The following is a 23,662-nucleotide window of genomic DNA, read 5'->3' as shown; positions in this document are numbered from 1 at the left end:
TCCTATACATTATTTGTGTGTAAGAGTTTTATGAATAAATTTCAAATGAAAGCAAGAGGCTGATATTCCTGGTAAAAAAAAAAGTTGACTATCTTTTGTACAAATACAGAAAGAATAATAGCCTCTAGGGTTGCTCCATTGAAGGAAATGAACTGTCAGAGCCCCACATATGGAAAACGAAGTATCCAAATGAATACTGATGGAATTCCCACATCATATGTAAATATGTCCAAGGATTATTAATATGGTAGTACAGAAAAAAAAAAAAAGATGATAATGAAATTCCTCTAAAGCACAGTGTATCTTAAAAATGAAAAAATTTCCTAAAGAAGCACATGCTTCAAATACAGGTGCAGTAGCTGAAGACCTTGGAAATCTTCACTTGCAACATACTTTTACAAACCTAACCACGTAGTCAATATCACAGTTTTCAGCCAAGCAGTTCCTTCAGAACACAACAGTACTGGAGATGAAAACATCTGGCACAGTTAAGGTGTGGCAGCAAGAAAACAAACCCAAAAGAATTTCTAAATTATATAGGTTCTAGGTCAACACTACATAACCACATTATGATTTACAGCTGCTCTCCATGTAGTAAAAAGGCTTACTTCAGTCACTGCACACTTTAATCACTGCACTAGCCAGGAGCTCTGGGTGTGTAATTACACGTAGATCTTGTAGAGACTATTGTATTGGTGCAGAGGGAGAAATGGGGAGGAGTAGAAAACTCAGCGTAATGCTCCATAATAAAAAATACTCAACCTACTTTATGCTGACTAGGTTTCAGTGGCAAGACTAATTTTGCTGTATAAAGGTGAATAAGTGAACAGGTTACATAGGAGCTTTCAGTCAGAAGAAGCAGAAAAGTACTGATAATATTACTTTGCTTTTGGGTACTTCATTTCTGACTTGTTTTCCATTTTCTTTAATCCATAATGGGAGCACATGCAGGATGCCTTGTATATTTTCCATACTGACATACTTTGGCATGAATGTTTAAACCAAGCATTTAAATCTCCAAAGCTTAGTGAACCAATGCTCCAAAGGTCATTTGTTCCACTGATGGAAGGGAGTGAGATCATATTTGCAGAACAACTTCCATGAAACAAATCCTTACAAGGAAGTAATCCACTATTAGAAACAAACAGCAGGTGTATATAATCAGGTTTCTGGAGAACCAGCAGCTCTGAACATAAGGAAAAACTTTCAGAAACATTCATGTGGTCAATCTGCAGAATGCTCCCATCAAAATTAATAAGTATGACCATTATTAATAAGTATGCCCATTCTACAGAGGTTGCTTTAACTTAATGTGCTACTCCTCATTAGCTGACAAAGGGTAAAATATCAATAAAAAATATTTAGCCATTGGATTACATTTGGTTTATACTTTTCCTAAGAACTAAGTAAGAAGTTGTTACATATAAATGCAATAGAGAAATAAATCTGTTGTTATGGAACTTAAATAACTCTGGGAAAAAAAGAAAAAGAAAAAAGAAAAAAAAAGAAAAATTCATCTTGTCACAATTTACACATATCCTCCTATCACTTCAGTGACACCTAAATTTAATTCTTGGTCCAGCTGAAGAGAATCCACTTTCTATTTTAATTTCATATGAAGGTGACATGCCCACATATATACTCTTTCCATGGCAATGCTGTGATGCAGCTTTTGGAAAAATTTTAAGATAGAGGGTCTCTAGAGTGCCATGTGGGACAAAGGATCCCCTACAAAAACCAGTTGAAAATCTAGAACAGCCAATAATTTTCAGAAGCTTTATCTTGGAAACCGGCTGTTCAAGTGGAGCTCTCAAACCACAAACAGAAATATTGGACAGGCAGATTGTTTTAAAAATTCATAATTAGTAATCAGAGTTCCTACATGTAAGATAGTGATTTAACCACTCAAACAGAAACAAAGCAATCAAGCTTTTAGCAAAGATGTCTTACTAACATTAAATTCATAAGTGCTTCCTCAAGGACATAGACATATTTTTAAAATCAAGGGTGAATAGAAGTCTTGAGGGATGAAATATTCATATCCTGTTAGAAACATCTCTGTTAAAAATTGCAAAGTAGCTATGGAATATTAACTATTTAAATGAATTCTAGTGACCTGTTAGAAAAACATGCTGAAACGCATCTGGATATTGTTGAAATTAGGCTGAAAATACATCCTGGAATTCAGGGTAAGTTTATATGAGAATAGCTGCATGTTTAATTCATGGAAAACCAGTTCTGCTTACAAATCTGCCCAGTTGACTGTGTGAGGACTGAAAGACATCATTGAATACCATGTATGCAGAAGTACAAGTACATTTCAAATTAGCATGCTAAATATTTATTTTGACTAGTAACACATAATAAAAACTGATATTTTTCACCAATAACTTATAAAATAAATGTTCTTCGTCTATTGAAAACCATTAGTGCACTATTTGCAGAGCTGTCCATGTTTTGATAATATCAGTGAGGCTGATTCAATGAGCAATAACAAAAGGAGCAATATTTTTTTTTAAAGTGCTGTAAATATGCCAAGATAAAAAAGGAAAGAAATGTTAAATTTTGTATTAATTTCTGGCTCACAGTAATAGATGCAAAAGTGAGTCATTGCAAACCCTGATTAACTCACAAAGTGTGGGTTGAAAGGGAAAAGCAGGCATAGTATGCATCTTCAGCTGTGTTGTCATTTCATATAACAACCTACAATGGAGTGCTGCTAGGAAATTAACACATTTGCATTTTGCATTTAAATGTGAAATATCACTATGGCTTGTCTAGGCCACAATGTCTGAAGAAGTCAAAAGCAATCCTCCTCCTGCCTTAACTGTCCATGGATCAAACACGAAGTGAAAATGTGTCAAAGAACATAATTTTTCTTCAAAAAACAGGTAGAAACCTGCCATGAGATGTGGTCTTAAGTCCGTGCCAAAGCAGTGCAGTCTTACTAGCAGCAGCTTTAACTGCTGATCCTCTAAATTGTAATATTCTATATCTGCAGCTGAAAAAAAGAAGAAAATTGGGCATCTTCTAACAAAATATGACAAAAATGCTTCCATTCAAACAAGGCAGGGACTTTGTAGACTAATTCAGAGAGTCACAGCTATTAAGGGATGCACAGAAGGAAGTACAGAAGCAACTGTGCAAGAAGCAGGTAGGCATTGCTTGTAGCATAGTGAGAACAAGATTTCAGCAAGTACCACTTGATTTGTCCCGTGACTTGAAAATGGTCAATAGAAATAATCTGGTTGTGTTTGTTTCTTGTCCATCAGTTTCATGGGGCTTTGGGGGTTACAGAAAGTAATGGAAGAAAAGTCCAGGTTCAAAACCTGAAATGCAATAGCTACAATAGTTTGTTTTGGTTGGACAATTAAAGTGTATTTTCAGGGCAGCGTGAAGGGAATTAATCAGACAACTTACACTAACAGCAACATCAGGGTCCATATTCACAGCTGGAAACAAAGAGCAGACTTTCTTTCCATATTTATCAGTCTGTATTTTATTAAAATGGACACCTCACAAAAGGTATGTACAAATACTTGAAAAGCAAAGGAACTACTTCAAAGAAGTGCACAGAAATATAAGCGAATTACCAGAAAAGCTTAGATTGGAATTTTTAAATTCATGTTCAGTAGGACTGGAGTGCTTTGTCCTCTTAAGTTCGTCTGAAAATCTAAGCATTAGCTACTAGATTTCTTCTGATATTTAACTAATTTAACTGAAATCCAAGAATGAATGCTGTCCTTACAAAACTAGACTCTAGTGAAATTAATGCAATTCTGAATCTGAAGAGGTTGTTTTCCTTGAACTCCTCCTGTGTACTGCACTAGGCTATAACGTAGCAAAACACGCAGTCATCCTGCCTGAGGCTGGCAACATCTGAGCTTTTTCACCCACTCTAGCTGAAGCAGTTCAAATGTTTTTCTGAATCATACCCTGAATCTTTCAAAGACAACCTGTGATTTCAGTAGGATAGGGTTTTCTTTCTCTAAATGAGGTTTTCCAAATATGAATAAGTAAGCATTTTGATTTTGAAACTCAAACGCTGTCTCCTCAGAAAGAAGGCATGGAATAAAGGCATCACGATGTGTTCTTATTGTAAGAAGATAACTTACATTGTAGACAAAGAGACTAATGTGCTGAAGGCTCCAGGGGTGATGGTGCTGATATGATTGTCATACAGAGAAAGAAGTCTCACTGAGCTCAGTCCTGCAAAGGTGTCATTGTTTATACAGCTGATAGAGTTGCTCCTGAGCATCCTGTGAAGATTAAAACAAGGAATTAGGAAATATTGGGAGGGGATATAAATTCAGGTCAGGAGGCCCTGTTTCTAGGGCATCAACAGATGGTTTGGCAAGTACTGTGCTCTATTTTTGTTGATTGCTGAAGTACAACACAGCTAAAAGAGGGCTAAACTCATATAAACATTGTCTTGTGAATTTAAAATGCGTTTCTTCCACACAGCATTAGAGGCTGATGGGAACTCCACATCTGAAATTAGTGTGCAATCAAAATTACAACTAGTGGCAAACTTGAAATAAACACTCAAGTCTGTTCATTTAGTAAGTATCTGAGAGCATGTCAATATGTATTTCTGAGACCAACTGAGAAAGACTGTCAGAGGTTATGTGACAATAATACTAACTGCATTATTTCTGCTTCTATTGTGGTTGTTTTTTGTAATCCACATTGCAGAAATACGGAAGGAAACAGCGCCCTTAGCAGAAATCAAGGAGTAGCTTAGGAAAGATTTCCAGACCTAAAGCAAGCTCTGAAATCTCATTATAATAATTAATTGACAAGACAGAAAGCAGTAACCATTCTATAAATTGTTCTTTGCTCAGTGTTTGTACTAGATGAATCAATGCTGTGTTTTGGAAGATACATCTCTCTGAGTTGTTATGGTAACAATGAACTCGATGATACAGCCTAATTAATTTGAAAGACTGCAGTATTTTGTACCTCTGCACAGCAAAAAGAGTATGTTCCAATTCATGCCAATCAACATCTGGATCTGTAAACATAACCACACAGTTGGAATATTTCTACTTAGGTGAAAAATTGTTCCATATTTAAAGCATACTACCAGAAATCCAGTCAATATATGCAGCTCATGCTGCTGTTCCAGTGAATTGATCCTCTCAATTAAGGAGTGTTCATTCTTTGGTATCAAATTCATGCAGTGAACAAGGACAATTCAGACTCCCTTAGAAGTCTGGATTTATATCTATTTGAATCCACCAGTTGGGCATTTACATACTTAAAAAACACCAAAGAGAGATTAACTGTGCAATCACAAACGCTCAGCGTTTGAGACCTGGACATTACACTGCTTTAGCGTTACCAGTCTCTACACAGAGTTATCACCACAGCCACTACAAGTGCAATGGTTTTGGTGTTGCAACTAGAGTGAAACTATGTCAGAAAAGAGTCAGGAGGCAGAGAGGCACATGCCTTACACGTGGAGTACAAAGCTGCTTGAAAGCCAGGTCATGACTACGAACTCTAAAACGTAAGAGTAAATAAAAGAAATAATGCATTTAGCGGCTTAGGTCACTCTTGGAAATTCATATACAGAAGCATTTTCTCTATTCTGTACATATGTGCAGTCATTCTGCAAGGTGGGATGACTGAACTGGGATGTCAATACATCAATTCCATGGTGATCTACTGCCTTTTAGAAAACAAAGTCTTTTAAGAATGACTGTCCAGCATGACCTCTTCATAAAAGGCCACAATTTTAGTGCTCAAAGTCAATTAATGGAGATATATATGTCCTTCAAGCCAAAACCTTTGATTTTATACCACAGCATACTATGCACTGTGTGCCCTTCCTGAAGGAAAACTTATACTTACAGAACATCATTTCATGCTGTGTATATTTAGGCTGCTTTATCAGCTAGGGAGAAATTTAGGTCAGGTCAGCAGGATAGCTTGAATGTTAAGTATCTTTTTATTAAAAAAATGCTGAATACTGCTTAGGAGCACTGCCACAGGCTGCTTTACATTATGAAAATTAATTTAGTATCTATGGATGGTATTTTAAATTCCCTTAGTAAAATGCATACATAAAAGAACAGATGGCTGTAACCATACCAAGAAAAATAATGCTAAGGAATAGCAAGAGAAAAGTTCCCCATTTGTCATTACAGGGCAAAGGCCTCCAAGTGAAGACTGGATTTTTTATTTTTTTTTTGTACTTGAGTAAGGGCTGAAAGGATTGTGTGATGATTTTGTGCAACATAAGAAGCATTTGCTGCTAATGAATAAATTGCGGATTTTAAATTTCAATTTGATTCCTATAGTCTATTTACTGACAGCAGCCGCCTAGTCAAGTGCTTTCTTTCTACAGCAGGGAGACTGTGCAAAAGTGGAAATTCTTCACGTACGGATCATACACATCATCTGGCATGAGTCTTTGCTGTCATCGGAAACCTGACTGTTTTTCAGGATGGGGAAAAGGAATAGATTAGATGCCATCTTGAAATCCTCTTTGTGATCCTTCTTTCAATATATTTTTTAACTTGAAAATAAATTAGTGCTACTTGCTGTGAGTTTATGTACAAGTGTTAGTTCTAAGAAGTAAATTACAAAGTTGTTCTAAGAGCTCAAGTAATACCAAACCAATTTCTTATGCGTTTATGTTCTGTCTCATACATGCTCTCCCCAACCACAACCACATTAATACTATATCCACTGGTAATTTCTGCGGCAATCAAGGCTGTAGCTAGCCCAAAGTCATGCATGTGCTCATGGGCTGATACACCTGGTACAGAGTGAATGGCCAGCTACCTTCTGCCAGCAGGACTACAACATTACGGTTGTGCCTGCCTTAAAGTTTGTCCTGGTTCCAGTTAGGACAGAGTTAAGTAGCTCATAGTAGCTGGTAGGGTGCTATGTTTTGGATTAGGATGAGAAGAGCGCTGATAACATGCTGATGTTTTAATTGTTGCAGAGCAGTGTTTACACCAGGCCAAGGACTTTTCGGCTTCTTGCTCTGTCCTGCCAGCGAGCAGGCTGGGGGTGCAGCAGGAGCTGGGAGGGGACAGACCCAGGACAGCTGACCCAAACTGGCCAAAGGGGTATTCCATACCATCTGACGTCATGCTAAACAATATATAGGGGTGGCTGGCCGGGGTGGGGGGCCGGCTGCTCGGGAATAGGCTGGGCATCGGTCAGCGGGTGGTGAGCAATTGCATTGTGCATCACTTGTTTTCTTACACATTATTATTATTAATACTATTATCATTATCACTATTATTATTATTATTGTTATTATTATTTTCCTGTCTTAATAAACTGTCTTTATCTCAACTCACAGGCTTCACTTTCCCGTTTCTCTCCCCCATCCCAGAGAGGGAGGGGGGAGGGTGAGCGAACGGCTGTGTGGTGTTTAGCTGCCAGCCGGGTTAAACCACAACAAAGTTGCTTAGCTACATCTGTATTTGGTTGTAGCAATAACTTGAGCCTTCTTTTGCTAGCTGGTGATTTCATATGGTTTGTAGGACATTAAGATCTTTTATGTTCCTTATCCTCCTCTGAGGTTTGGTTTGAGCAGACCAACAATTCCAATTTAGGTAGAGGACAGGGGTGTGAGGATGGACTAATAGGTAGCAAATATGTTCCTAAACACCTTGTTTCCATAGGAAATAACAGAAGTATGCCCAAAAACGCCCAAATTTGACCGATGACAGGTTCACCATCAAGTTGCTCCTGAAACTTTTGAAAATCGGTTTTCTTCCACAGAGGTAGAAGATAAATCTCACATCCTACCCAAGACTAGAAATTTACTGAAGGTTTCATAACACTGAAACAAGGCACTGCTTTAGAATTTGCTGTCTAGTAACAGATTTTAACAAGTGCTGCTGAAGTTGAGCACTACCACTCCAGTTACAGAGGAACAGAGAAAGACAGATCTTTGCACTTACAATGTCTTCAGCCCTGTGAGGCCTCTAAACATTCGTCCGTGTACTGATTCCAGTTGATTCTCTGTCAGAATCAGTTCCTGCACTCCAGAAGCTCCATCAAATGTGCCTTCTCGAATCTCCTTGATCTTATTATTGCTCAGATTTCTGGAAGGAGACAACCAGAAACAGTAAGAAAAGCATTAGTGTTTTATTCAAAACATACATCATCACACTGGAAGGACGATGGAAGGACGGACAGAAGGGAAGTAGGTTATATGCATCTTAGTGGTTATCTAGGAAAACATTCAGTCAGCAAGGAGAGAATACAGAAGTTCAGAAGTACACCTAATCCTCTTACAAACAGCTCTCCTTCACTCTGCTCACAAAAAACACAGAACAGATAATCAAGAGTATTTAAATCCACAGATTTACCAGCTCTCATATCTCATCTCATTGTTGCTTATAAGGGTCTCAGACCTACAATAAATGGTTTTCTAACATCAGATTTATGTTCTTGAACTTATGGAGACTGCTGAGACTAGGTGCTCTGCAATTAAATCAGCTACCATTAAAACAGCTACCAGCACACATTGAAATATGGAGCCCATTCGTTTAGTGTACCAGGACCTTTACTCTTTTTAAACCCAGTGCTTCTGTAAGATAAATAACTGTGTGACTGCATGTATCTGATAAAAAAAAATTATATGTACAGTCATGAACTCCCAGGCATTTAAATTTAACACCATCATTCAAAATGAAATGCCTATCACTTAATTCTCAGTTCACATCTACCGCAATATACAACATTATTTTCTAAATATTTACTCTGCCTATACAGTCTCAAGATGTTTGCTTATAGATCAACATTGGAGATCTTCAATCTAGAAAGTTAAATGAAGTTCTGATGAAATGCAAAGTGAATCTTCTGAATATTTCATATTTGTGAAAAACCCAGTGAATAGAAAACTTCTGAATGATAAAATGACCTTAGAGATGCATAAAAATGAATGGTTTTTAATTATTTAAAACACTTATATAAAAGGCCTTAAGCACTGTAAGACCTTGGGCCTCAGTCCTTCAAGCATGTCCTTATGAAGCCCTGTAGAGATTACAGTATGTAATCCTATTTGTGTAGGCCTTTGACAGGAAAAACTATTTATTGTTTTACTGTCTACAATAAAAAAGAGAAAGTAAAAGATACTCTCTTGTTCCCAAGAAGATGCCAAATTCCAACACTATTACTCATACTGAATAGCATCTCATTCCAGAAATGATCCCACTACGCATGCAGAATGAGTAATAGTTTCAAAACCCAACTCCAGGTGATATAAAACAAATGACAAAGTATCAGATTAGCACCTGGGCTACAGTGCTTATAAGAACAGGCAATCTTGTTGGGATAAAAGCTGACAGAAGACATGGCAACAGGACAGCCTGGCCTCAGACACAAATAATGTGGGTCTTGTTCTTTGCAGCAGTCATCACTTAATAAAAAAATGTTGAGTCTTGGAGATATGCTTCATGTGGGATATGAGTATGCTGGTTTATGTCTGCTGAACAACTGTCAGACACTGGGTCCTACAGCATGTGGTCCATCACCTCTTGTGCTTTCCGTGATCAGAAAGAATAGCAGTATGCCAGCAATCAGCCAAAAATGATATAAAAGTATATAGAAATACTCACAGATTTTGCTTTCCAGGGGTTTTGTACTTTGTCTAACGCTCACATGAAGAGCTTATGTGAGTTAAAGCAAGTCAAGGATGGATATGCTGACATATGCATTTAATTTGGGTGCTCAGCTATTTCTCTAATGGAAATGTTTATACCTCAGCATCTCTTTTGAATGCTGGCATAAGTAATTGCTCCCAATAATCCCTTTCCTGGTAAAGATCACCCCATGATGCTTATTTGCACAAAAATAAATGAATAAATAAGTAAATGTTTGTGGTGGGAAGGGAGGGTGAGTTACTATAATACAAAGACTTTAACTTTCAATTCACAGATTGCAAACTGACCTATACTTGTTAAAAAGTTTTATTAGTTTTTACCATCTAAAAGATATTTAGTCACATTTACTAAAAATGGGTGCAATTTTAATGGATGATTGGATACTCCAGGCAAAAAAGCAAATATTGGAGAGGAAGGCTGGCCATAATTTGCCAAGGAACTGGCACCTTTAAACAATCCAAACCATCTGACTTTTCTTTGCTGCCAAAGAACTTCTGTAGATAGGCAACTTCACTTGTTTGAGCTAACAACGCCCAATCATTTCAACAACATAAAATTATCCAAAAATATGCTAGCAGTTGCAGAAAAAGCCAATTATATGTACCTTTCCCATGCAAGAGTCTTGAAAATCCAAGATTAAATGCTATGACAAAATCAAAGTTGCAAGGCAGCGAAAAGACAAGCTTTACAATAACAAAAAGGTAAGGAAAATACTGTCCTGCAATCCCACTTGGAGTACTGTCAAAGCAGATGTTCTGACAATCCAGATTTCTTAATTTGTCTTCCTAAATTAAGGTTTTCCTTATCAGAATGCAACAAAAAAAATTGGTAGATGACAGCACTTATTCACTCAGAAGATGTATCATCCTGAATGTCTGACCCTCTAGAATAACAGACATGAGAAATTACATACTTTTCAGTCTAGAATTATCAGAAAAATAGCCAACTGTTGATACAAACCTTAAAAAATAAAAGCAGTAAAACTTTGCCTGCTTTCCAACTTAGAGAGCTTTAGTCTGTCCTTCCCAGCACAAAAATAATCTTTCATATATAATGACCACAGCACTTGACAAGAAACATTTTTTTCTATCAGAAAACTTCTGACAGAGTTTATAGCAAACTCCCATTACAGAAATGCGTCATCCTCTCACAGTGTTAAGTTTCTATCAGGAAGTGTTCTTGAAATACTGGAAGACAGTGGAAAAGAAAATGAACCTTGAGTATTTACCAAGAGACCTATGGCCTCTGGCACGACCCAGATGGGAACCTATAGTCAACCTGGTCACTCAAGAGGGCTATTGTTTCCAGAAGGACCCTGATCTACCACAGTGATAAGTTTTAATCCTATTTCCAGACTTGCGTTTTGGGTAAGAGGTCAAAAGAAATTTTCAGAAAGCCTGGGTTTACTTTATGTGTGGCTGTGAATAGGAAATGAACAGATTTAGGAAGCTCTCAAGGTGAGATTGTTCACACAGCTCACTTTTCAGTCAGATTTTATTTACCTTATGGCTAAAGTTTATGATAATATTATTTCTGTTGATCTTCTAACTTCAACACAGAACAAGCTGGATTCTATTCAGTCTTAACAGAACCATTCATCCTGCTGTACCTGCTGGGTCAGTTTCAACATTTCATTGTGGTATTCACCACTGAATTACCAGCACACGCTGCTGAACTACGATGAGCACAACCACCAGAGTGCAGTCCAACTGCAAAGACTCTGCTTGGTCTCAACTTGCATTTTATTGTTTTAACATACAAACAGCCTGTTCTGAATGGGGTTTTCCCAAGAATATTTCAGGCTGTTGGTGGTGTGTGTGGAGTCTTTAAGTATATTTTGGGAGGAAAACCCCAGAGCAATTGCATTCTTGTGGAGGAAGGTTGTTTGCTGAGAATATTTTACAGCTCTTACCAACAGTCTGGCTGTCTTTTACAGAGTGAGTTGTTCTCAGGAGCAGGATGGCACTGAAAGTCTTAAATACTACAGACAGATACAGAAATATACTCAGTGACATTCATACATTTCATGCAGCAGAGCAGATTGATGGTATCACTGAAAAAAAAGGAGGCATGTGATAAGCCCAAATGCCACATATCACAACACTCTCCACAATTTCATTTCCACAAAATAAAGTCTGTTTCTGTATAAAAAGTGACAGATTTCTGTGACCTCAATTGCCATGGTAAAATTTATGCTTAGGGGAAAGAACAGCAGGTAACAGCTGTTTCTAAAGCCAGAAACTACTTTTACCTTTCCAAGAAACTTAAGTTTATGTTTATCAAACTGACTTCTCATCTGCAAACTTTATCATGATTCAGTTTTATTTTGCACGTAAAGTGTATTAAATCCTGGGCTGACATGTCATACAGTAAGATTTAATGTAAGAGAAATACCTACAGACAAATTAAGCCTCCAAAGTTAATTATATACTAAAGGTGGGGTTGGCAGTACTAGCTATGGCCAAGACACTCTGACATTTCCTGTTATAAGACTGTATTTTATATTCACTTTGTAACTTTGGCAAGAAATACCAGAGTGAACTGTCAGATGTCCCTTCCAGGTTTTGAGGTAAGTATTTTTTTATTGTTCTTGTTCTTCAACAGAATAAAAGAGGTCAGTACCCTTTCTCCGCAGCAGTGCATGAAATATGGCAGTTAACCTTTTTGTTCTGAATGTGAGCTTGGTGCCAATTCTTCCTCTGCAGAAACAGCTTCTGGGCCCCCAGTTGGGACAGCTGGTCCCACTGATTTCCAGGGAGAGGGCTGGAGCTGATACCAAGGAGCTGCAGCCTCTCCCTGCAGGTCAGTATCCCATCTCTACAACTGAGTGCATCTCCTTGCTCCCACTGAGTTGGGTACTGAGGGGGGATTTGATGCTTGAACCTGTCTCCCATGGCCAGAAGACAACTCCACACTCCTGCTGTCACGGGAGTCCTCAAGCTCTGGAGTTTTTCTTTCGCTGATTAACAACTTGAGGTGACCCCAGTGCAAAACACTAGCAATGCAGTTCTTGGAGCTGGAAGCCAGTGCAATGTGACTTTTGCTTTCAAGTCATGCCTTTAAACTTACAAAAGCAAGTGAGGTGCTATGGTAAGAAGTCACTGACAGCAAAAGAGAGTTCAGGGCATCCAGCAAAAGCCACTGAAGAACCCAGTAAATTACATCTGGGTGGGGCTGGATCTACTTACAGTAATCTACATCAACCTTTTTATTGCACTGTAAAAAGCATTAAACATAAAGATAGATTCAAATTTTGGCTATGAAAATAGTACTATGTATACAGGATTTTGCAGCTAATTATTAAAGTTGATTTTTTTAAAGACATATGCAGACATGTTAACCTTTTAAAGAATAACACAGTAATCTTAGCAATTTAAATCCTAGAAAAATGGGGCATAACTTTGCATTATGTCTCTCTGACCTTTAAATTTCTATATCAAGAATTCAATTCTGTTTTGCATTAACATGTATTAAATCCTGGGCTGATACAACATACAATAAGATTCAGCTTAGGAGGAATATTTACTGACAAATTAAATCCTAAAAAAAACCAGAATGAACTGTCAAATATCCTTTTCAGGATTAGAGATAGATGATTTCAGTTTCCTTTCTCAAAAAAAAAAAAAAAAAGGAACTTCACCTATGCCAGGAAATAAAGCTAGCCAAAATACTGAAATACTGTCTTTTCATGGAAAGACCCTCATACTCCAATAAAATCTGATTTCAAATTTGTGAATTTGTGAATACAACGTAGTTGTCTTATTCAAATGATACATCTTCCCTGTGGAAATCTTTTAGGAATTAGCTGAACTCTAAGTCTTGAACAAAGAGATTTAAGATTCCTGCTACAATCCAAGGAGAGTACAAGACACAGTTTAAAGAAAATTAAAGACCATTACCACACATAATCACTGGAGAAACCCTAATATGCCAACACCAAATCTGTGTGTACATCCCTTCGGAATCTTACTAAAAAAAACCAAGAGATTGTGATATGCTACTGGACACATATAGACATGCACAACTGACAGAGCTTAAGTGACAAAAGAACAATCATGAACATATACCTAGAATGTAAATATAATTTGAATCCTCCTTAAGGTCCAATTTGCAGTCAACCTCAAAGTGTGCATGTTATAAACCAAAGCTACACATCAGTATAATATAAATTGAGGAGGCACCAAGAAGGAACACTAGTCAAGAGGAAGCAAGGGCTAATTCCTCTGTCTCTGGAATTACACTGGAGCTCTCCTAGCCAGAGCAGAACTGTTAGAGTAGCTTCTCTGCAAATTTCCTTGACACACCTTTGTCACTGAGTCATAAACTGAGGTGAAGAAAAAACAGAGGGCAATCATTCAAATGTCCCTTTAAAAATCTATCCTCTCAACTTAGGCTAACCATGAAAAGGCAATTAAATTGGCTATCTCAGCACTTTTCATTTCGAAAAAAAAAAAAAAAAGAATTGCAGAGATGAATTTAAAAAAAAAAAGTAAAATAAAGGGTGTTATATTGATACCTGCTGACCAAAGGCGATTTTGGCCAATGGCTTGCCAGTGCAAAGCTTTGAACTCTTTCCTTAAGCCTAGGAAGCAATACAATTGCTAGGCACATTCCTCTACCTGCTGTTCTCCTTTAACACTTGAACGGACAAGGAATATGATGAGACCAAGTCAATATTGCCAAATTAAATAACTGTAAAAATTCTTGTTCCTTATACACAATGAAAAACGGGTATTTGATCAATACTCTTCTTCCTTAAATTAATAGCAGCAATAAGCAGTAAAGCTTAATGAAGAGTTTTTCCAACCTGCCACACACACAGAGCCGGTGCATTAGTACCATTAACAGCTGCAATCCTATCCACCGATATTTCCCTATACAGTCACTAAATCCTTCTTACCTGATGGAAAGAGGACTATGAATTAGCTGAAGGATACTTAGTAAAGGCCAAACAATAACACAGAAGGAAAGGGATGTATGTTTTTCCTGGCTACCCAGTCCCTTCACAAAATATAATTGGGAGAATTAGAAAAAAGATGACCAATCTGGCTTATTAAGAATCAAGCTACTGAGTAAGGCCATGGTTGACATGTTGTTTCTCTGATGGAGCAATATCCTTTTCAGAAAATCCGTGTAGTCAAATTGAGGTGTTTCTTCACAACATCCAGTAGAAGAAATCAGCTCAACTATACAGAGTATCTTAAACAGGCTCTGCTTAGGGGCTGCCACTAAAAAATGCACGAGACAGACCTTTTATGAAGTATGGGGCACAACTACTGCTCTTTGCCATTCATGTGAACTGCACCTGTACCTCTTTGTTCGCACTGCCTGTCAAGAACAGACCAGAAGGATGTTTTGTTTCACAGGAAACACTCTTAAAAAACCCTCTCGAAGCCAATTCATGCCGCTGTTATGCATAACGACACAGCCCTGTTGAGGCATCCCTCCACGTGAGTGATTAATGGGAACATGAAGGACAGCACTGTAACTGACCTACATTAAGTTTTAAATAAAAGGAAAGAAATTACTCCAGCTATGCCATCTTACCAACTTTCAAAACAAATCCTGAAGGTCTGATGAGGACAGATTCTGTCCTATTGATGTGTACCTTTATATACAGTGCATTTTTTTCCCCATTTCCTATCTGCTTATATAGAAAACAGAACAGTTCAACAATATCAACAAGTTAGTTTCTAAGTACACTTTAGCTACAACTTAGAGATCATTCATAAAATACTAGGCTAATGCTTATGATTGATTCCCCAAGTCTGGTGGCCTGTACTTGCACAAGCATACCCCACACTCTCAAATCTGCAGTGCTGCATCTGACATTCTTGAAGAAATAATACTGATGTAAGAATCACACTACAGTTGTCTCCAAAGCCCCTATGACCTTACACAGCTTCAAATGGCTAGGAATCTCCAGGTGACTGAAACCACATGAAAGAAACACCAAACAGAAAGTCAATTGCTTGGTTTTCCACAATTACCTTGAATCTAACAACAAAATCTTACTAAAAGTAAACAAAGAAGATATTAGCAATGGCATCATAGAGTTAAAACTTTGAAAAACATCAGGAAGATCCATTTAGAAGATCAAAAGTTATCTAATATATTTTTCTCTTTGCAAAACACACACTATTCTTATTAAATATATATCCTGAATAGTGATGATACTCTGATTGCTACCAGAATTATACAGATCTTTAAATAGCTACTTGATTCTCTTCTCTAAAACCATAGTGATCAAAAGAAACTGTCACCACCTATTTCTTGTAATACTACTTCCCTTTGACTGTTTGACAAAATCGCACTATTTGGAGTCATACTTGAAACGTAATGGTTGCCTCAGTTATCGTGTAAGATAACACATTCAAAAGAAAAAAGGAAAAGTTAAAATTGGTGGTCATCTCTAACAATAGGCATATATCTAAATAAATTCTGGAATGGAATTACCTTCAGTCTCTACGAGTCGAAGACTTTAAGAAATATAGCGTAAAGAATGCTGAGAGGTCAGCATAGGGGTCTTCACCTGTCACTGTGCTTTAACTGGGCCTGTCCATCCAACACGTAAGTCATTCAGTTTCCTTAAATTAACATTACAAATAATGAATTCTGCTACTGCAGTACTGAACTATAAAAACTTTATCCCCTCCTCCTTCCTTACAATCCAAGCATGTATTCTAACAAGCAAATAACTTGAACTTACATTTTTCTGAGGTTGGGTAATTTCTTGAAGAGTCCAATAGCTTCCAAAACAGAAATATCATTGTCATTCAAACGCCTGAGAGGAACAAACAAAAAGACATTTAATGCTTCAAAGATCTCTATAGATATCTCTCTGTGACATACAGGACTGCCACACAGAGAATTATGACCTTTGTTAAACAAGATACTATCTGCCATGTGTCTCAGACTCCTAGAGTGAAAAGTTATAAAAGCTTAGGATGCCTTAAGAGCATAATGCCAAAGGGCAATGTCAGAATGCCTTCTTCCAATGCGAAGGATAAGAGATTATTAACTATAACCATCACAAAGCCTTGTTTGTGCTTGACTAAACGTCCCTCTTGCATACAGGAGTCATGCAGCTGGAAATTGATCCACATAAATTGAAGGGATTTGATTTCAAGTTCTTCCTCATCAAAATCTATTGGTCTTTGCAAATAATGCAAAAGCTACCATCTTGGCATGCTTTGGATGCAAATTCTGATTACATGTAGCTCAATTTTTCTACATAGATAACTTGCTGTGTTTCTGGATCTCTCTCTCCTGTATTCTTCTATCTTAACTTCAGAACAACAATTACTGCGGTTCGCTTAGAGTGTCTTAAGTACAATGAAGAACATACTACCAAAAAAACATAATTGTGTTTGAAGGGACTGCTAACAAAACAAGAGAAACAGATTCTTAAGTTACTAAGTCATAAATATTTTTATGTACTCCTTAGCTGTGTATTATGTCCTTAGCTGTATATTACGTTTATAGTTCCTAAGAATCTCTAAAAGCAGATATATTTCATAAAATTGCATACAGCTTAACAATATATTGGTTTTAGACAGAGCCATTTCACCCAGGTAACAAGCACCGCTGAGATGGAATGAATTCCTGATCAGAGATTTAACTCAAAAGAGTTAATTCACTTTTTAAAGAAAAATATCCAGATGCAAAGGCAAAGGCCTCAAAGGTCAACGGAAGAGGAACCATACAAATAATTCCTGCTTAAGCCATGTGACAGGACAGCATTGCAAGAAGACACGCAGGCAGTTGATGTACAGGGCCATGTCTCCTTTCTCATACCCGCACTTGGCACAAGAGCTGAGAAAGTAAGAGAGCTGTGGTGCTCCTTTGAAATAAAATCAACTCACCCTGTGTTTCCCATAGGGATCAAAAATTCAAGGTGCCTTGAATTGCCGAGTATCTTATACAACCTTTAAAAACTAGGAAAACCAACATGCTCTTCTGAGCACATCTTGGAGAGGCAGCACTTACAGATCAGTAGTATATTCGGGAAGGTGGCTGGGTAATCGGGTGAGTTTTTGGTTTGAGCAGTCTACAACTGTTCCCTCGCAGCGACACTTCTCAGGACAGACAAGATCCATGAAACACTTCCCGGTGAATTTACTTCTGTAATCCTCAGACCCTGCAATAAAGAGAAAATATATTCCAGCAAACAGCTCCTGATATCTGCAGCAATCAGAGATTTTATGGAATCAGTTTTCAACACTGCCTCCTATCAGCTACCAGCTCCTGCACACAATTTCAATACTTGCTAAAGCTTTTTTTTCTTTTCTTTTTTTTTCCCCCAGCAGTTTTTTTTTTAAATGATTCCCAAGACTAGCCTCTGTTTTGTCTGTTTTCCCTTGCTAGGTTAATTGCTTATCTTATTCCTGCTAAGGCATCTTTTTTTTAAGCCGAGGTCTGTTTCAAAGAAGCTCCAGCAGTCACTTTTTCATGCTCTGCACTTATACCAACAAGTAGGAATAAGAATCTCATGAAAGCAGGCATTATCTTGATGCATTCAGATGATATATTAAAAAAAAATCATTAAACAGCAAAATTTTCAGACCTCAGCTATTAGAGCTATTTTTGAGAGTAACCGTGTACAAGAGAACCTTGCCAATTTTCCAACAATTAGATACCTTTATTAACTATGTTAAACAAACAGCGGAGGAAAGTAATAGCACTTTAAATCATTTTCATTTTAATTAAGGAACGGGTAGACCGTACTTAGTGAGAAGCACTCCCTCATGTACCATTATACCACGAATGCCAGACCTCTTTGACTAGGTTTTTGACCCATTCTAATGAAATGCTTTTCCAATTAGGCTCAGTGAACTAATCTGTCCTTTTCTGGTTTGGTTTTTCTCTTTTAATAACTGCAGGTTTGAAACTTGATCTCTGTGTTTCAAGGAACCAGAAGCATTAATAAAAGTGTATGTAATCAAAGTGTTGCCAAGACAGGCCCTGCCATGCATTACCTGTCCGCTCACTTCATATTTCACAATGGTAACACCAGAATTGTCTCAGGAACTTGTGCTATGTCCAGTGATCATAACTACCAAAAAGTATTTTTAATTTTTCCAGAGTCTTAAAAGTCAATTTCAGGGCTTTCTCAGGAATGATCTGAGCAAGTTCAGATTTTAAAGAGAACCTGAAAACATCAACAAAAACTTAAACTTGAGCTGAAATTTGGTTTTAGAGACTTGATGACATTCTTCACCTGCTTCCCTCTTCCAGACTGATAAATACACCACTGCTCGTTTTATGGCCGTGTACTATTTTTTTTTTTTAGATCACTATTATTTTAATTTATGTTGCACATCACCTCCACAGGGTGATGCAGTGAAAGCAAGCAATTCTGCAGGCAATCTAACATTTTGATTCCACAGACACACTTGGGTTTAGTTTTGTAATTCCAAACTAGATTATGAGAAACATTACACACAGCATTGTACACAGAAACTCTGAAACTCTGTACACAGCAGCACTGCTTCTGTGCTGCTAAATAATTTGCAATTTATCATGGTTCTTGTAAATTACATATCTAAAGTGAAACTTGACTGCTGTTTTTTTAGCTTGATGGCACAGCACTTAAATATTAGGACCACTGGGCATTTTAAAGTATTTCAAAACTACTAAGCCTTCTTCATACCACCATCATTCAAACTCTGTCTTTTTTGGGGAAAAACAAAAACAAAAACCAAGCATCTGATTTCTGGTCCTAAAAATTCCCGGCTTGGCAGCCAGGATAAAATGTCAAGTGATGAACATATCATGCTTTGATTACAAGAACATACTGCTATTTTTCCTTAGGTCCATGAAACAGTTGTTTTGGTTGTTTATGATTCCTAGAAATAACACCAAAGTGAACAGCTATCAGGATGAGAATTTATTAGAACTGCTACAATTACGGTACAACTTGAAAAATAAAAGCAAAATTTTTCAGTGAAAAGTGTCTTGGAAATCCTCAAATTAACCCCCGAACAAGTAATCTAATTTTCATTGTAAAAACATTATTTGAAAGAATAATCACAAACATCATGAAGTTTCACAGGGTAAGATTTTATTAAGCATAATTTTTTGTCAACTTATGGATACAGGATTCATTTTCCTACGGAAAAAAGAAGGATAGGAAAGTAAGTGGAAAGTTTTCTGAAGGATAAAATGGAGTGTCATCATCAGAGAGTGAAAATTGGCTTTTCTTTTTTTTTCCTGAAGCTTTCTGGCAGAGTAAATAAAGAATATTTACCACATTCTGACTTAGCAGATTCAGTCTCCTGATGGTGTACAACTTCCCACACAGCATCAGCCATGAGAAGCTGTTGTGATGTGGGCACCTCTCCACGACCTCCACGCTCGTGGTAGGGTAAAGCCCTCCCAGCTCAGCAGGAGAGGAAGCCACCAAACAACACCTTCCTACATATTATTTTATTTTTTATTTTATTAAAATAAAATGAATTTTTACTTTTTAATAAAACAAAATAAGGGTTCAAATAAGAATTACCTGGATAAGCACAGTCAAAAGCAATCAATAGCATGCATATGCTCAGCCAGCACTCAGTCATCCGTTAGACAAAGATAAATAGATAAAATTTACTATTTGACCTAAGCCTTGAGATCACTTGGACTGGTGGCTGCTCTATGAAGATATTCCCATCTTTGATACTAATGTGAAACTGAGCCATCTACTTGCAGAACTAGTTACGTACATACCCCCATTTCTACACACAGGGCTTTATCACTGCACTACTACATGGCTCTGAGTGGATATAACAGGATTCAGGAAGCGCAATTAGACATCACAAGCATGCAGTACTTCTTGTACTTCCAAAATCACCTGTAGAAAAAGATGTCAGACACGCACAGAACACACACCTGACTTCATTTTACTATTCCAGACCAGCCATTTGATCATTTTAGTATACCTGAAGGCACGTGTGCATTGTAGATGAGAACTCCATGAAGCTTGGCTGAATGCAAAACACAACCTGGGAGTTTCCAGAAATTTCCAAAACTAAAGAATTCTTTAACATGCGTAACATGATTAGCCAAGGCAACAGCAAGGCCTGTGTTTAACTGAATGTGTTTATCTGAATTGCTAGTTTACACTGATAACATTTTCATTTCACGATCTGTGACACCACTACGAGGTACCAGTGCATTATAATTCCTAAGTATCATAAAGCAAGACCACATGCCTTTTTATAGAACAGCAGTATTGTGATAAAGAAATACCACATTTCCAAGTGCTTGCAAATTTTAGGTGCTTTTCTAGTACTCGCACAAAGAAATAAAGCAGCAAAGACGAATAGCTTTTTGTCCTATTTTAATCGCTTAGTAAACCAGATTTCAGTTTTTAAAACCAAACAATTCCCAAAGGACTCAAAAGGAGTGCTGGATGATCTCTTCTGGAAAAAAATAAGCTATTTTTTCAGGTCTTGAAGATTGACCTGATATTTCCTTCTAGAAAAAATGGATCCAACTGTCTGAAATTTGGCAAAAATAGTATCATGGATGTCGCTGGGTTTAATACTTGGCCAAAACCCCAGGAATCCTGACACTCACTTCATCACTTAACCACTAGATCACAATTCTCATAGGTTTTTAGGAAAAAAACAAACAAACAAACACAAAACAACAACACAGGACATACATTACTTTACATAATTTCCCATCAGTAGTATTAATTCTTATCAGTAATTAAAGAGAAAATCTAACAAATCACAGATATCCTCCATTTGATGGCTCCACAACAGGTATGTAGCAGCTCCACAAGATGAGGCAATATTTCCATATACGAAAATTTCTGCGTGAGGCCCTCAAAGTACTTTAAGAAATAGCTGTAATTATCTCTACTTTACATGGTGGAAAAGTTATGCAGAAGTACATTAAAGATCTTACCTACGCTGTCTGATCCAAAAAGGCTTATTTGAGAATGCTGACTCAGCTTTGTGCTATGTAACTACTGGATAACACTGCTTTCACACAGGCCACATTACTGGTGTCATTTCACGAGACAGAAGATAATGCTTTGCAGACTCTTCTGAAGTTCTTTTGCAGTATACTTCTTCATAATGAAATGCCAGCACATTAAGATTACTCAAATCAGATCCAAGGTTACGTTAAGCATCAGGCATCTCATTACACAAAATGGCATCCAAACGTACCTCAAGCCGAAGGACTCAAAGGGCAGCTCAAACAGAGAGATGTATTTACATCATTTATAAGGTAAGTAGACAAAAATATTTTTCATCTCTGTAGGTATAGCTGGAATCACCTTTGAATCAAATCCATTAACAGGATGCCTAACTTTTTCATTCTAAGAGCAATTAAACAGATGAATTACTTGGAAATGGTTATTCTGCATGCAAGCCCTTTGGAAAGTCTGACCCAATTGTCACTAGGGTTTCCCCTCGCAGTCCAACAGGTGCCTGGGAGTTTGGTTAAGCAACACACATCACCTTTTTGACTTTTCCTGTGAGAAAAGGGGAATCTCTCACCTTTTGATGCTTCTGAAAACAGCAGAAGTATCCCAGCATGCCATGCGGCAGGGAGTATGCAGCCTTCCATGGTGCTTGACAGAACCATGTTCAATTTGTATTGTTCTACCACATGGTTAGATCAAGCACAAAGGAAAACCCCATGAACAGCCAGAGTCAGAGTTAGGCAGCGTCAAAGAGAGAAGAGCGTTGAGAGGAAGCAGCATGGAGAAGCACAAGCTGAAGGTTCACTGAGAGCTGCTCTCCACTCCACCCATGCAAAAAGGTGCTGGATACAAGAGGTCATCCTTTACGCTACCACTGCAGGAACACCCTGGAGCACAATTGGGGTTAGTGTACAAGAACAGAGCCCGGGCAAATTCAGAGACAGAACTAGTATGATAGAAAACACTGCCAAAGGACTGCAAATAGCTCCCTCCAGGAAGGATGTGCAACTTCCACCACATACTGAATGCCTGATGTATGCTGCTATTTATTAGCTACTTACACTCTCATGGTGTCTCCTTTCAGAATAAATTCCATTTTGGTTTGTCCCATTTATTTAAATCCAATCTTAGAAATACCACAGCTCATATTAGTAACAGTGGATTCTGAGCTGCTGGCCAACCTCTGGCACTAAACGCTCCCCAAGCTCCCTGTGAGCTCCCCAGCTTTCAGTTCCCAGCAGCCTTTCGTGCCAGTGGCGCTTACATTGGCAATCTGTAATGCCACTGCTTTGCTCTGTGGTTGTTTTTTCAACTGTACTTTCTAACATCGTGGCACACACATGCGACTCAAGACATATTCTGTGATATGAAGGCAAACAGGAGTATTTTGTTATTTTGTTTCTTGGCATACAATTTGTTCTTTCTTTCCTGATTATTTCAAACAGCTTTGCTTACTATAACTCATTCCTGAAGCTCTGACATATAAAGTAGGGCGTTCTGTTTTGGCTTGACTGCTCCCACTGAAATAACACTCCCATTGACTTTAATGTCTGCAGAGCTATGCTGGTGGAGAGTGCTTTTGAAAGTCACATCTCAAATGTTCTTGCAGGCTTCACAAATGAGAGGAAAAGACTGTCCTCTGCAACTGCTCAGAACATTTTGCTGGACTTCAGTGAAGGTCAATGCTTGTGCCTTAAAAAAAATAATAAAACACTGCTATCCTTAGTAAGGGGTTTGCATTGCACAAAGAACAAAGTCAGCATCAAGCAGATTATTCATTGCCTACATAGAGAACAATGTGAGTACTCAGGCAGAGATGACAGATAATAGAGCAAAGGGCTCTGCTTCATTTTGTACATTTTGCTATGAACCAGCATTACTGTGCAGAAAGCCAACACACAATTACTTGTAAACTCCAAAAACTATGCACAGTGTTATCTTAGTCAGCTTCTGCTGGGTTTGTTTCCTTAACTGTACTCAAGGTAAGACAAGCAGCTTTTGGGGGAACGCAACACAATAAACCTTCATTCCCCACAAGCTGCTAAACTAGCCACAGTCCTAAATGATACAAAAATTAGATTACTAATTTTCTTTTGTTACT

The 23,662-nt window shown here is 37.7% G+C and overlaps 1 protein-coding gene across 12 annotated transcripts in view; it reads right to left on the bottom strand.

Moving 5' to 3' along the window:
- The window catches only part of SLIT3 (slit guidance ligand 3), a 512,478-nt gene that overhangs the window by 108,130 nt on the left and 380,686 nt on the right, over window positions 1–23,662 (bottom strand). For all 12 annotated transcript variants that reach the window (XM_083798318.1, XM_083798310.1, XM_083798313.1 and 9 more), the window contains 4 exons: window positions 17,625–17,775; window positions 16,345–16,419; window positions 7,929–8,072; window positions 4,116–4,259 (listed from right to left, as the gene is read on the bottom strand). In XM_083798318.1, coding sequence (XP_083654444.1) covers window positions 4,116–4,259; window positions 7,929–8,072; window positions 16,345–16,419; window positions 17,625–17,775 — 514 coding nt within the window. The remainder of the gene's footprint in view (window positions 1–4,115; window positions 4,260–7,928; window positions 8,073–16,344; window positions 16,420–17,624; window positions 17,776–23,662) is intronic.

Source organism: Anser anser, assembly GCF_964211835.1.
Source record: "Anser anser genome assembly, chromosome: 14".
Taxonomy (NCBI): domain Eukaryota; kingdom Metazoa; phylum Chordata; class Aves; order Anseriformes; family Anatidae; genus Anser; species Anser anser.
The sequence above is the reverse complement of the archived record's forward strand: the minus strand, read 5'-3'. Positions and strand labels throughout refer to the sequence as shown.